This window comes from Varanus komodoensis, unplaced genomic scaffold (genome assembly GCF_004798865.1).
Source record: "Varanus komodoensis strain SLA01 unplaced genomic scaffold, ASM479886v1 scaffold26, whole genome shotgun sequence".
Lineage (NCBI taxonomy): Eukaryota > Metazoa > Chordata > Lepidosauria > Squamata > Varanidae > Varanus > Varanus komodoensis.
The window spans coordinates 2,085,185-2,100,211 of NW_025335684.1; the positions used below are offsets into that span (position 1 = coordinate 2,085,185).

A 15,027-nucleotide genomic window follows, 5' to 3' on the forward strand; every position below is an offset into this window, starting at 1 on the left:
GCCTGGCGCCGAAAAACAAATAACGACGGCGCCAGGCAAAGACCTTTTTATTCAAACGTCATTTTAATTGCTAATATTATTTGCTTATTTTATTCTTTGGCCAGGGCGACTTATTTTATATTGTTAATTCGTTTTATATTTTTAGTGTATTATATTTTAATTGATGTTTTGTGAGCCGCCCCGAGGCTTCGGCAAATGGGGCGGCATAGAAATTTTCTAAATAAATAAATAAACGGTTCATTGTCGTCAGCAAAGGAGCAAGCCAAGATGCTGTTTCATCTCAGGTACCATGCCGGATAAGTTTGGCCACCCAGGAAGTGAATGGAGAGCTATAGCAATTTTGGAGATGCTGTCTCGGGTGGCCAGGTGTCCTCCTTTATAGAGGACGGTCCTTCCTTTGAAGGTCTCCTGCGTGCATCCAGTGCCAGGCCAGGCCAGAGATCAAGGACTGCGAGACCTGCTGACCATCCGTACTCCCGTGGACTGGGCTCCCACACGCACTCTGGTCAGCTGGTCACCGTCTTCCACAGAAGAGGGAAATGAATTGCATTTTGATTGAAACTACAACACTGATTTCTGAATTTGCATGCATCGATGAACACTTTGCTCAATGGTATGCAAATCGTGTCCCCTTTAGTTCTTCCTTTTTCGGTGACCCTTTTTCTGGCAGTTCGGAAAGGCCCACCCTGCACCGGATGCTGGAGGCCACGGCCAGTGTTGGGAGACTTGTATGGCCAAGTGTCTGCCACATTGGTCTCTTGCAACACGTGGCCAGCCGCTGAGAGCCCTGGAGGAAAAGTGGATTGGGCGCTGGACCAAGACTCGTGGGAGCTGTCTGCTAAGTTGCACTTAGCCATAAACCTCACCGGGTGACTTGGGAACCAGCCATTGACTCTCAGCAGGGCCAACCTTGCAGGGTTGTTGTGAGGACAAACCAGAGAGCAGGAGGGGGAGGGTCAAAAAAGGCACGTGGGGAGCGATGAGATCTTCCTCTGTCTTAAGGACTGCCTGCGCCCCTCTTCTGGCGAACTGGCCCGGGGGGACGTGAACGAGGCCCGGGGACTCCCTGGTCGCAGAACCCCTCGGATGAAACCACCCGGTGGGAAGGCTCCCGATGGACCTGCGAGTGCACATACGGCAGGTGCTTCCACCTGACTCGGCAGGTGCAGCCTGGATCAGACCTTGCATGCCAAGGCCCGCAGGCTTCTCCACCGCCGTCGCGGGGCACCGTCACACGGGCCGACACGCGGCATCTCGGGTGCAGCGTGGGCTGATCGGAGGCCATGCAAGTGTGGACGCGCCTTGCAGGTCGGGGTTCTTTTCATTTCACCTCCGAGTTCATCGCATCCGTGTTCCCAAACACGGGTTTTCGTCGTTTTTCACTTTGAAGGAAAAGGTGTGCGTTTTTGGCGCATGTGCCTGGGAGGTGTATTTTCCCTGCACGAAAGGGCACCTTTTAGTGGCTTAGCATGGAAAAATGCGTGGGGGGCAAGCAGGAGGCGACCAGAAAGGGTGGGCTGAGGACCTCCGTGAGGGCTATGCGAGTGGCATCCATCCGTCGCGACAGCGGGTGAAAATCAGTCGCCATCCAAGCCGCACCTTGTCTTGCGAGCTTTTCAGCAGACCCGTAAAGAGACTATTTAATTCTGCTCTTGGCCTGGAGCAGTCTCCGACCGTGCAGGTTTAATTGCATTTTTATTGCTCTTTTAAGACCATATTGGGGGTTTGTATTATGAGTCTGTGTTTTATTGCACACCACCTGGAAGGACCTGCTGCACTGCAAGGCAGCCAAGAAATACTAATTCTGCTATCCCACCTTTTTTCCTCTTCCACTTCCGCATAGTTCGCCTTCATTTTTATCCTCACTACAACAACCCTATCAGGGAGGTTGGGCTGAGAGTGAGTGACTGGCCCAAAGTCACCCGCTTAGCTTCATGGCTGGGTGGGGACTCGAACCCGGACCCTCCCGGGTCCCTGGTCCGACGTTCCAACCACCGTGCCGCACTGGGCTGTATTTTAATTCAGCTCCTCGAGGGAAAGGCTTGGCCCACTCATGAGCCCTTGACTGCTTGCTGGACATCTCGGGATGTCCGAAGATGCCCGTTCTCATTCCCGGGACCTTGTTTTCTCCCTGGCTCCCTTCATTGGCATCATTTACGCGGCAGCTCCCTAGTCTTGCGAGAGGGGATGGATGGATGGCGTGGAGAGAGGCCTCACGGCGCAGTGCCTCCGCTGCCTGTTACGGCCTCTCGCATGAATCAGCACCATCGCTGCGACCACCTTCGAAGACGCAGTCCCCTTCCGTCAGCGGCGTGCCCGGCTTTTGCCACTCTCCGGCCTCCTCCTCTTGCTGCCTCTGCTTGCGTGAGAGCCCATCTGCAGCCTAGGAGCCGGTGACGTCCAGAAAAGGCAGCTGCGGCTGCTGTCCGCCCCCCCCCCCCCCGTCACTTGGAGCGGCTCAGGAATCAATGCCACTTTGATGGCAAGAGGAACGAGGAAAGGGGTGACATGCCGCTTCGACAGCTCCCAGATAACGCCAGGCCCGGCGGCGGCTCCTCGCCTCTGCGGTTACGGCCTTTGTGCGCTCTGGCGAGGATCGCTGGGACACGTCCTGCGGCTGCGTCAGGACCTGCGTGTCGTTCGGAGAGCTCGGACTTCCTGCCTCCAGACACCTTTCCGAGCTAACCGGTCTCCTTACACCGGCCCAGTTATCCTGGATATCCGGGGCAAGATTTGTGTGCATGGCAGAGGCCCGAAGGGGAGAGGCCTAGTGGTGACTCTTCGAGCATGTTGTGGCGGGAAGTGGCAGGCAAGGCCACCGTTCGCCCTGGCCACGATTCTTCACTGCCACCACTGGGCTACTGAACTTCTCCTGGTTTCCCCATAATACGCTTGGCTTGGCTTGGCTTAAAACCTTTCTAGACCGCCCCTTAGCATGGCCCCTTCCAACTCTTCCATTCTGTGATTTATTTATTCATCCATTATTTCATTTTTATACCTCCCAAGAGCCCAAAAGTTCTCCAGGCAGTTAACAAACCCAAAAGGCAACTCAGGACTATGTTCTACTCTGTACTGGGATTTGCTTCAGACACAGAGTCGGTCTGCAGGTGCCTGGGTCTGTGTTGGCGCGTTGTGGATTTGGCACCCCAGGCAGGTTGTTGGCTCTTTTGAATGGGCGTAAGGTATAACGCTGGATCTGAGCGTGCACATGCAGGTCCCGGGGCACGTAAGGACTCGGAGAGAAGAGTGCAGGGAAACGATTTCTTGAGTGCTGCACCGTATGTTTGCAGTCAGCAAAGATAAAAATGGAACGGCGTAAAATAGAACCGGGAGCTGGGTTTCAGCACCACGGCCGCATACATTAAAATGCAACACGGTTAAAAGTCAGGTCTGTCCGGATGATGGAGAAATAGTATATCTCATGTCCCTGGAACAAATACTGAATATGAATGCTTGGCGAGGGCCGCCTGGTCTGCGGAGCAAGGAGAAGCGGGCTCTGACATTTCCAGCTGATTAAATGGAAGAGGTCAAATAACGTTCTCTCTGTCTCTTTTTTTGAGAGGAACAAGTAGTGCGGGCGAAGGGAACAACTTTTGCACGCCTTTTAAAAGTTTGGCAGCCAGGACGTTAAACATTTAAAATGGAAAAAAACTATGAGACAAAACAGCCCAGACATCAGCTCAAATCATGTTTTCTTTTGAAAATTCATTTCACTGGTGGCAAATTTCAGCATTGAATCCCTCACCTTGAGTCCTGCAGAAGGCTTGCAAATAATACAAGGAACCTCTGAACATGAAGTGTCGGCTGTGTTGAGAGAGGGGGGGAAATATGGCGATTTAGGATATAGTAGTTTTGGTGACTCCAAGTCGGACTTCCAGGTCACTAGGAACAAGATATTACCTGCCCTGTGCCCAAAGCAAATCAAAATTCTGCACTGAGAATTCTGGATGCTGAAACCTTTATAACATCTGCAAATTGAGCAAATGTTATCATTGATGCTGTTGATTATCATATTTTGCTTAGATCAGGGAAAAGGACCCCAACCTAAACCACTGGAAACTTGATTCCTGGCCCGAGTGATCTTAGCTGGCATTACCTACATATTTCCAAATATGTCTTTACAGTCAATAATGAGGACTAGAAACTTCTGGGAAGGTGGGGGTTAAAAAGCAGAAGAGGGGCTGAGAACTTCCCAGTTCTTAGATATTGTATACTTTTCCTTGGATTCCATAATCTGGGTTTGCCTGTGAACTGGATTTTGTAACTGAAGCGTTCCACGCAGGCAGCATCCGTCTTTGCAAGTGGCAGTGAAAAGGCATCAGCCACCGGCCTTTTCTTGCCTGCATGACAGATAGAAGGCTCTGCTCTCCTGTGACTCAGTTGCCTGGTTCGGATCCATTCCTGGTGTTTTGCTTGGCCCACCCAGTTCCCCCCACTCACACCTCTTGCCTGGAACCCCGTTTAGAGCAGCATGGGGACGCAGGCCTTCTGCTTCTTAAAACTGAATCTGCAGCTGCAAAGTATGTATGTACCAGCATATGTATGTACCAGTAGTTCCCATCTGCAGTCGGCTTGGAGAATTGCAAAGCCATCCTGCACGCGCCGATTCCCAGATTTGACGCCTTATATGGCAGATGGCATGTTTGACCCATGGCCACTTTGGGCCTCGGGGCTCCCCCAAGGCAGGGAGACGAGGGGCGCTGCACCCCCCAGCCCCATGCTTCCAGACCTCTGGGGATGCCCCGCAGGCAGGCACGGCGCTCGGCAGACGGGCTGCCGGTTCCGTCCTGCTTCTCCTCCGTTCTAAAAGGGCCTCCTCATGATGACGCTCCAGGGAAAACCTCTCCGAGCTACTTCCACCGCCAGCTGTGTTTGTCTCTGACGCCTTTTACTTTCGTGTGTCCGAGCAGGTAGGAAGATGGGAGCACAAGACCCGCTCGCTCACGCACGTCTTCCGCTCTCCCTACATGGCCTGCTACTGCCTGGGCGCCGTCATCGTGACCCTTAATTTTCTGCGGAGCCACTGGTAAGTGCCCCCTCCGCAGGCGCTTGGTCTGCAGGGGAAGCCAGGGTGCCCGATGGGGCTCCGCTGGGGCAGACGGAGCCGAGGAAGCCCTCCCGGAGGCGAGCCGTCCCACTGCCAAACCGTCCCGACCAGGAAGTGCAGCCCAGATCGGCTCCCTGCAATTTGCACCTGCCGGCCTCGGCTCTAAAACAGAGGCCAAGTTGATTCAGACTTCGGCATGGCAGTCCTTAGATGGCTCCAGGCTCGACCGTGGCTGGCGGACCTTGCCTCGGCCCCGGAAGCGAGAGTGCCTCGCACCGCCGCCAAAGGGAGCAGGGGAGCCTGCAGCCGCAGCCCTCCCACCTGAGACAAGCGCCTCACTCTCCCAATGGCAGGGCCGGCCCCGCATGCTGAACTCTTTCAGCGGTCCCTCCCACGGCTTGCTTTCCACTGGCCTGGCTGCTTTCAGCTGGACAGCTTCCAGGTAGTCAATGTCCTCCTTTCATGGTGGCACCCAGCACCTACCTACCTACCTTGATTTTGGGAGGGACACCTGGCCACTCTCCAACAGGTCCACACCTCTTTCAAAAAGAGGGGAAGCTGTTCGAGCTCGATATGACATGCTTAAAATGATGACGACGACGACAATAGGAATGTCAACAATAACGATTATTTTTATCGTGGTTGTGTCGATAATTCATTGTTTTGTCTTACTTGCTAGTTTCTTTTTCTTTTGGATTTGTCTGCTCTGGAATGCTGTTTCCTTAGAAAGGGCATCTTCCCCAGGTGGGGTCCCCGAGGTGGCGGTCAGGTCCTCCGCCCCTCCCTTTTCAGCATGAAGCGAGTCACAGAAGTCTCTGTTTGCTGAACTGTCTGGCATCGCCTGTGCGCCCAGCTTGGGTCGCTTCAGCGCTTATCTCTGATGTGACAGATCAGCTGTCCCCTCCCTGCCCCTCCCTGGCTGCCAGTAATCTTGCATGAATGATGCTGGGCAGGAATGATGTGTCCTCAAATATGCCCAGTGGAGTGGAGGGAACTTAAGCAGGGAGTGGTGGCTTTTAATGGCTTTCTTTGCATGCTCAGTGCTCCCAAGAGCCGCTCGCTCTGCGGCTGCTGGGGCTTCTGCAGCGGCTGATGCACAAGGCGGAGCCGGGGCAGGTGGAGAGTGTTGGCTGGCTGGGTCTAACCACCCCTGCCCGAAGCCCCAAGTACCCGCGGGACTGCAAGCTCGCTGCTTCCCAGCTCCTGGCCTTTAAAGTGGCGAAGGAGGGAAGGACAAGCTGAGATTACACCTGCCCAAACCTCAGAAGGCAGGTAAAGAGGTGAGTCCCACCTCCTGGGCCAGGGGGTGAGGTTCCGTCCGCTCCATCGTGCCTTGACTCTCTTCCACAGACGGCAAAATGAGAGTAACTTGTGCAGAGATACGTAGAGAAATTCTATTAGAATTTCATTTTCTCTGGATGCAGAAAAGTGGGTGTATAGACACAGGCATCTGGATTATACGCTTTTAGCTGTGCTTGATGGCAGGGCTGAGTCCCAGAGCCCCTTCGACTGGGGTGTCTAAGCAGCCGAAATCAAGCCCTACAATGGTTGCCCCATCCCCAGGCTCTTGGCAATTGCCCTGCTCTTTCCTGGCCGTGCCGAGCCCTTCGGAAGGGCCTCCGGGGAGCCACATCTGCAACCCCTGTCTTACAAAGTTGGTGAATCCAACAATGCCCCCCCCCCCCGGGAGTCCGTCAGCCGAACTCCCCAACCCGTGACTTGCCTTGGGGAAAATCAGCCAAAGCCCTGCTGGTTCCCAAGAGAATCCGGATGTGCCAAACTGTCAAAACTCAGTCCTGCCACTGACTCTCTTTGCAACGGAGGGAGCAGCTGCGGCTGTTTTGACCTTTCATTGAAGACGAGCATCTCAGAGACAAGGCTGCAATTGGATCATGCTAGATTTAAAGCAATTGTGAATCCAGGGCCTGCTAGGCTCACGCAACCCGAGATAAGTGAGCTTGCATTCTGCAGGGGGGGGGGGGTCTCACGGGGCTGTTTTGCAGTGGGAGATCTCATAGGTCTCACTTCAGGACGTTCTAGAAATCTGCGCGCCTGTCGCCTGAGATAAACGGGACCTGGGAATAAAAGGAGAAATGCTCTGGGTTTTTGACCACCCGTTGAGGAACTCCGTAGCTTCCCGCAAAGGGCCACGTGCATCAGGGAAGAAGGCAGGAAGCAAATCAGGCTTGCCTCTGCTAGGAACTGTCCTCTTTGACACGCCTTGAAGGCACAAACGGGGAAGCAGTAACCTGCTTTAGACCAGGTTCTCCCGCCTGCGGGTACCCAAGGACTCCATCCCACCTGGGCGCTGACAGCCGTAACATAGTCCCTCCTCTTGTGCCAATTTCTTCCCAGTCTTCCCAGCCCCACCATCACCATCACATCAGGCCACTGGCGTGTTTGTCTGCAGCCTTTGGCTTCCCTTTTCTTATCTTTTGGGCACCAGGCAGGGCATCCAGCTCGTTTCCTGGGGCTTGTTAGTTGCTAAATAGGCCTTGAGTCGTGTTTTTCCTCTCTTTTAAGTTACTGTAATTTTGTGTCTGTTTTAAATTTGGTTCAGATTTTTGTATTGTAGCTTTTCGGATGCTTTAAACATGGTGTGTTTTCTATATTTTTAATATGTCCTGTTGTAAAGTACCCAGAGGGCCTTGCCTATTGGGAGGAATAGAAATTTATTATTTCCGAGGGTCCCAAATTTATTCACCAGAACCTAAGTGGTCATTGGAGACGGGGTGGGGGGGGGAGGCAGCAGGGTGTGGTGTGGCTTAATTTCCATGCAGAGAGAGCAATTTGAGGGAGGGGGGTCTCAGGAGAGGAAAGGTTTAATCCCCCCCCCCCCCCCCAGCACTGCAGCACACACACAAAGAGCATCTGTGCATGGCAATTCAGCTTACGAAAAAACCCGTTTCCATCAGTTTGGGATAATTCGAGGAAGCTGTATGCTATTTGAAGAATGCTTAATTGGATGAAAATTCATTGACTGGCATCGCTTCTGCAATGTGAATAAATTCTCCTCCTCCTCGCACGTAAAAAGGATGTGTGCACCATTCATGCAGATCGAAAGCACATGGGCCTGGATTTGGCCCCGTGCTCTGCCTATGAGCTTGCTGGTGTGAAGCAGGCATGGAGTTCGTGTCCAACCTGGTCGAACTCTTCTAGGATTTGAACAGCAGAAGCCATCAAATAATTTCTCGAGCTTCATTTTGAGTGATGCTTCAGCCCCAGTGTGTGACACATTTTGGTGCCCTTTTGAGTCTGAGAGGCACGTACGGAACGCGCGGCTAAGCAAGGAAAAATGCTGCCAAAACGTAAGCACTAGAAGTCCGAGGTGGGGCCCGCTCTGCTAATGCGCACGATAATCGGAGCGCTGGTGACGTCAGGGGAGCAAGGCCGCGTGCTGTGTCACTTCTGTCCCTTTTATGTTCTGACTCACCGGATGCTTCTCCACCAGAAGTGCGTCCTGTTGCCCGATTGAGCTGAATGAAGCCAGACTGGGCATTAAGGAGCCTCACGCCTTGATGCCGTCCGCTGCTGCTCCCCCCGAAATCTTGCTCACTTTGGTGAGCTGAGTGGCTCTTAGTGATTACCTTGTTTCTCTTTCTACCTTGAGGAGTTTCTGCCCAGGTGTGGCATAATATGAGCGCTCTGGATCTTCTCTGGCCTAGAATGAATGAGGCCAGTGTTTTCTAAGACTGTGACTGACGGTCTGGAGCGGACATAGCCACCTCCGTGCTAAAGAGAACAGGCCTGGAGGAAGGGCCCCCTTTGCGGGGGACAGGGTTCAAAGCATCCCAGAAGCCGCAAAGATGGGAGCACCCGAGCTGCCTGTAGAAACCCCCAGGCTCAGCCCCTACTCTGTCCAGGTTTATTTCTTTATTTAAAGTCGTGTTATGCCACTGCTCAGCCAGAAGGACTCCCTGAGATGGTTTGCATTGGTTGGGGTTCTTGGGGTCAGGCTAGATGGCCTTTTAGGGATCCCTTGTCTCTGGTTGCAAAGTGATTTGGGATTCCCCCTTTCCCCCTCATTCTGTAGCTCTTGAATGGCTTCCAGCAGGCCTGAGGAGTGGCAAGAGGCAGGCCAGAGAAAGTTTGAATGGTGGTGGTGGAGGAGAAGGAGGAGACTTGGTATCTCTGGAGAAGAAAACTCCAGGCACTATCAGTCCGCCCATCTGCTAGCCCAGGTTCCTGCTGGTCCGTTATTCTCCTCTGCCTCTTCAGCTCTGCAGAGCTTTGCCTTCGTGTGCTACTGGGTTCTTTCTCTTGTCTGGAGGTCTTGGGGATTCATCCTGACGCCTTCCACGAGCAAAGCTCAGAGGCCCATGTGCTAAACCAGAGGTGCAGAACCACAGATCTGCGGGCCAGATTGGGCCTGCCTCGTGGTCCCAGGCTTTTCCAGGTGGCCCCACCCCTTTCCCCGTCCACCGTCCCCTCGCTCCCATTCTGAAAAGGCGGAATGGCTTCTCCTGAGGCTTGCTGGCTGGTGGGGAGAGCTGGGACGAAAATCAATTGGAATTTGGCGGCTTCTTCTTATGCTTTCGGCTGCTCAGCCTGCAGCCCACCCACCGCCAGGCTGCGGCCCCCAAAACTTCCAAACCTGACTGTTTCTTGCTGGCTTCTCCCTTTAGCTCCCCGGCCCTAAAGCGATCCTACAACTGCAGGAAACTGCGGCATTCGGGATCAAACCAGGGCCAGAGCTGTTGGTTCCGGGAAGAGACTCTGCGGACTCCTGCATGCGAAGCAAAGTTCTAATAAGCCCATTTAAGGGCTCCCGTTCGGTGTCTTTCACTCGGCGGGAGGAACTGCAGGGTCAACAAGCGCCCGACGCGACACTGTGTGTTGGCCGGTTGGACTTCTCGGGTTTACGAAACAATATCGATCGCTGCTCCTCTGATCAGAGGCAACAGGCTGGTCGCTGTGGGAACAGCAGCAGGAGGGGCTCCCCCCCCCCCCATGTCCTACTTTTGCCTGCGAGCAAGATGCAAGGCTATAGAATCGTAGATTCCTAAGACGAATGAAGAGCCACCTCTTGAAGAGCCGATCTTAAAAAAGATTTTTTACGGGACTGTGCGTAGATTTGCATATGGTTTCTGACTGTTAAAAAGAGTAAGATGTCAACCCGGTATGTCCAATGTCTTAAATAATTGAGGTTTTTAATGTTCGATTGTAGAGAAAATAATAATTAAAAAAATCCTAGAAGAGGAGAGTTGGAAGGGGCCATGAAGGCCATCAGGTCCAGCCCCCTGCTGTTGCAGGACCCCACGTCACACCATCCCACTCAGGTGGCTGCCCAGCTTCTTTCTGAATGCCTCCAGTGTGGGGGAGCCCCCCGCCTCTCCAGGCAGCTGGTCCCACCGCCGTGTTGCAGTGAGGACGCTTTTCCTGATGTCCAGCCTGAATCTGGGTTGTTGCAGCTTGAACTGACTATTCCGTGTCCTGCGCTCCGGCATCGGCAGGAAGAGACCTTGGCCTCCCTCTTTGTGGCAGCCTTGGAGGTCCTTACAGGGGGATCTCATGTCCCCCCTCAGTCTTCTCTTCTCAAGGCTGAACATGCCCGGTTCTCTCAGTCTCTCCTCACAGGGCAGAGTTTCCAAACCCTGGGTCATTTCTGTTGTTCTCCTCTGGACCCTTTCTAATCTTCCAGCATCTTTCTTAAATCTTGGTGTCCAGAACTGGACACAGCACTCCAGGTGAGGCCTGATGAGTGAGGAGTATGGAGGAACTACTACTTCTCGTGATTTGGAAGCAATAATTCTGTTAATGCATCCCAAAATAGCATTCGCCCTTTTGGCGGCTGTTGGCTCATGTTTAGCCTGTCGTCCACAATTACTCGGAGATCGTTTTCTGGTGGAGCCGCGTATTCCCCACCTTGCATCGATGCCTGTCGAGGCCGGATGGAGACCCTTCTCCCGTCCTTGCAGGCCGTCTCGTTTTGCCCCCGGGCAGCTTCTTTCTCGCTCTTTTGCGCCCGAGCTCCAGGCACGCCCCTCTGCAACCAGCCTTCCCAAACATGCGCCGTTTTGCTTGGGCAGCCAAGGGCAGCACCACCGAGAGCTCGGAGTGGCGCTGCCCTGGGGCACACAAGCTCCAAGACCTGGCGGACTCAGGCTGAGCCTGAAAGGGGCTTCCCCTTTGGAGGGGCCGGGCTCGCTCTGGGAGGCTTTGGCTATCTGGGCGGCGACCGGGAGGGCAGCGCAGGTGTGCCGGTGCTCCGAGCACCGGACGCCGCGAGATCCGCTGGTGGCCTCTTGAGCTTCCCTGGAAGCGGTGTGGCTGGCCCCGGACCCCGGGGGCTCTTCCGAGCGAAGGCAGGGGGCACGGGTGGCTCTCTCCGTGGCAGCTTCTCTACCTGGCCTGCGGGGTGTCTGTCACAGGCGTCTTGCACAGAGGAAGGGGGATCTGAGCCCCAGTCGTGACTGCGGAGGGGGTGACAAGATGGTAGCGAAGAGAAAGAGATAATGGGCAGGGGGGGGGCGAGGGTAGGCCAAGAAAAAGGAGCCAGTTACATACTGACCCAAATAACACGTAACAGGCAAGCAGGCCCTGTTAGGCAAGCAGAGTCATTACCTGCCAGAGGAGGCTGTGAAGGGGAAGAACAGCTTGCTGCCACGGCTGGCGAGAGAAGCTAATTCTGTTATAACACCACGCTGCGTCCTGGGCTTATGAAAGGGCTGGCTCCGACCCTCGTTGGCGGGGGCTCTCGGGGAGCACACAGACACAATGGTGCCCCCCAGCCTTTGTCCTCCCAGCCAGTAGGAGCATTTGCTGTTGGCCCGGTTGGTGCCTGGGAGGCCAACCTGGCCCATGAATTGCAGGCTTCCTGCTGGTGCCGTGGGCAAGGAACTGGTTTAGCCAGCTGGGAAGAGGGTCATTTGGTGCCACTTTGCTTGAGTAAGCCCGGTTACTCAAGAACAGGCTTGGGAATGAGGGCTCGAAGGCAGGTTTTGGGGATTCGGCTGGCGAGAGGGTGGCTCTGTGTGACGTGGGGTTCAGCCTTATTCGGTCATTGGATTTACATCCTGCCTCTTTCTTCTCAAAGCAGCTTACATCACCCTCCTCCTCCTGCTCTCACTTTTATCCTCACAACAACAACCCTGTGAGGCAGGCTGGGCTGAGATTCTGTGACTGGCCCAAAGTCACCCAGTGGGCTCCATGGCCGAGCGAGGACTCGAACCCGGATCGCCTGAGTCCCAGTTCCGCGCTCTTCACCACGACAGCACCTTCCCGGCACAGGTCCCCTGGCCAGATGGGGAAACATCTGGCAGTGGTTCAACCAGAATAGAGCACCTTCTCTTAGAATATCTACTTGACCCTCTGAACGAGGAACGCAAAATGCAGCAGTAGGGGTGTAAAGCTAGGGCTCTTTGGATGGGAAGCATCCTATTTCAGCATTTCCCAGCCAGAGCTATTTTTCCGTCTCAGCACACACAGGGTCGGGGTTAGGCCTGTGCCTTAGATCCCACCGATTGCAGTCATTTCCCTCCTGCGCAAGCATGCCCTGGTGCTTGGGATCCGGCTGGCCCCTCCTGCCTGCGGAAAGCTTTGCTTCCCAGCTCTTCTCCTCGCAGGGTGACTTCACGACGCCTCAAAGCCCACAGTCCCCTTCACGTGGGGACTAGTTTGCTGCTGATTGTAAACCGAGCAAAACTTGTCGGTTGCAGAGGCTGAATTTATAACAAGTGCCACCAGGTCCTGAACTGATTATATCACCCAAGGAAATCAATGTTTGTTGTTATGGTACAGAGCTGTAGGTGCTTGAAGAGTTGTGTTTACTGTTCTGGGGTGAGAAGGGGAGAAAGGCCACCTGAGTTCATGCGCTATGCAAAGAGAGACTGTTTAGGAAGTGGTAAGTTGTTATTCTAGGAGAAGATGGCTCATTACCATCTGCAAACACGCTTAGCCGTAGCTGGAACGCCAGGTGGCCCGATTATGGGGTGGGGATGGAGGTGGACTGAACAGAACAGGTTTGGGAACAGGAGGAGGAGGAGGCAGGTGAAGCCTTGCGCCCTCCAAACTTGCAGCACTTCCAGACTTACTCCACTGTAAGTTGATTAACTCCACTTGATTATTCCACTTTAGTTGATTAACCAGGGAGCGGTTTTAACGAGCAGGACTGAGAATGAAAGGCAGGCTGGTTTCTGTCTCAGAACTGTTTTGATCCCAGAACTGTTTTGATCCATTATCTGCAGAATGGATTGATTTCTTTAAACCCTTTCTTCTCCCAAACAAGAGCAGCTTTTTAAATAAAATCCCAATCATCTCATTGTCTGTTGCATTTTCTTCAGTATCTCGGAAAGGAGACATATTCCGACTGCATGTCTACTGTATTCTGCAGCATCAGACCCAAACAAAGTGAGAACAAAGTGTTTTGATATAAACATATATATAATTATATAAATAATATAATTTAATATAAGATTTAATATAAGAGGGATATCTGTGGCCTAGAGCTGCCTTCTTCAGATGCATGGAAACATTTAACCTAATCAGTAAAATGTATTATATTCTCTAAGAACTTCGATCGTTTCCAGAAGTCGGAATAGGAGTGAAACGAAGGTGATGGTGCCTCTTCTGAGCCGTCTGGAACGAGGGACAAAACTGCGCTATCCCCGAAAGGTGGGCGCACAAGCCATTTTGGTGACGGCCGAGGTTTCCCGATTTTCCGAGGTTTTCCGCCTCAGTTGGCTTCTTGTGTGTGATTGCACTCTCTTCCCATTTTTTACGAATGGGGAAAGCGCCTGTTTCATATGGAGAAAGCGCCTTTAAAAAGTTCCCCGAATGTGCCTTTTCACCCATAAACTCGAGTGTGAATGTGCACATTTGTGCAACGGACTAGGTTTTGGAATCGTGCGCTTTCCAAGTGCGTGTTTGGGGGTTTGGGGGTGGTGCTGGGTCGTGTGTCCCTGCTCCCCTCTGTGTTTGGGGTTGCGAAAGGGACGTGTTCATACAAGTTGCAGGCATGAGCAGAAGTTCTTCGCATCCCCAGTGCCTGCGTTCATGGGCCATCGTCCTCTGCACTGGAGGGGGGGGGGGGGGGGGGTGAGGTGCACGACAGGCTCCGTGGAACATGGAACTCTGTCCTCCAAAGGGAGAAAAGGCTCGGGGGCTCAGACAGGCCACTGTTGCCCCTCCGGCACCCGCTGCCTCCCTCTTCCTAAGGGAAGAGCCTGTTCTGGGTCCAGCCAGGCAGCCCCGTTTCACCCGTCCACCCTTGGCTGCCCCAGCCGCTCTAGTCCCGTGGTCTCGGCAGGCACCTCTCCTGAGCAAGCGAGGGGCAGAACCGCGCGCCAGTGGCAAGCCAAGTGGCCACGGCGAAAACTGTCCATGCGCAGAGTCCCGCTCCGTGTGAGGATGTTTCCAGCACCCGCGGCACGTTGTGCGGGGAGCAGAACCAGGTGCGTTTCTGTGCCATCAGGACGTGCGGCGCCCTTCCGCTGGGCTCGGCCAGCGCTGGCGTCACTCAGAGGGGACGCTCGTGAGGTTTCGCGTAAACATAAATATGGAACGCCTTCCAGAGAGAGCGCTGAGCCAGCTGCTCCGTCCGCAAGTTTCCGATTTTAGGCTGCAGCTCTGGGGAATATTTTGACGCCGTGCCTGACATAGGAGCTACATAAAATATGCAGCGTAAAAGATCCTAGGTGTGCAAAGGAAGGGTTGGGTGGGGTAATTCTCCGCGGGTCTTTCGCAGTTCTTGTCTGGAGATCAATGTTTGAGTTTCGGCTCCAGAGCAGAGTGGGCATGCGGGAACCCAAAGTGTTTTTGCTTCTGGAGGCTCTTGATTTACAGGAAACATTTTACTCTTAATCCAGGCCTGGAGCTATTTTTAACTTTCATACTAGGAAACAGTGATGATGCCCAAAGGAATGATGGATTTTGTAAACACAAATGTTTTCTCAGCAAATTGCAGGACTCCATTGAACCACCCTTAGATCAGCTTCCCCAACCCATGTGTTTGGTAACACCCATCATCCCCAGCCAGCCAG

At 53.6% G+C, this 15,027-nt stretch overlaps 1 protein-coding gene across 3 annotated transcripts in view; it reads left to right on the forward strand.

Moving 5' to 3' along the window:
- PEMT (phosphatidylethanolamine N-methyltransferase) overlaps positions 1 to 15,027 on the forward strand; it is a 48,764-nt gene that overhangs the window by 12,199 nt on the left and 21,538 nt on the right. For all 3 annotated transcript variants that reach the window (XM_044433732.1, XM_044433731.1, XM_044433730.1), the window contains exon 3: positions 4,911 to 5,026. In XM_044433732.1, the coding sequence (XP_044289667.1) occupies positions 4,911 to 5,026 (116 nt within the window). The remainder of the gene's footprint in view (positions 1 to 4,910; positions 5,027 to 15,027) is intronic.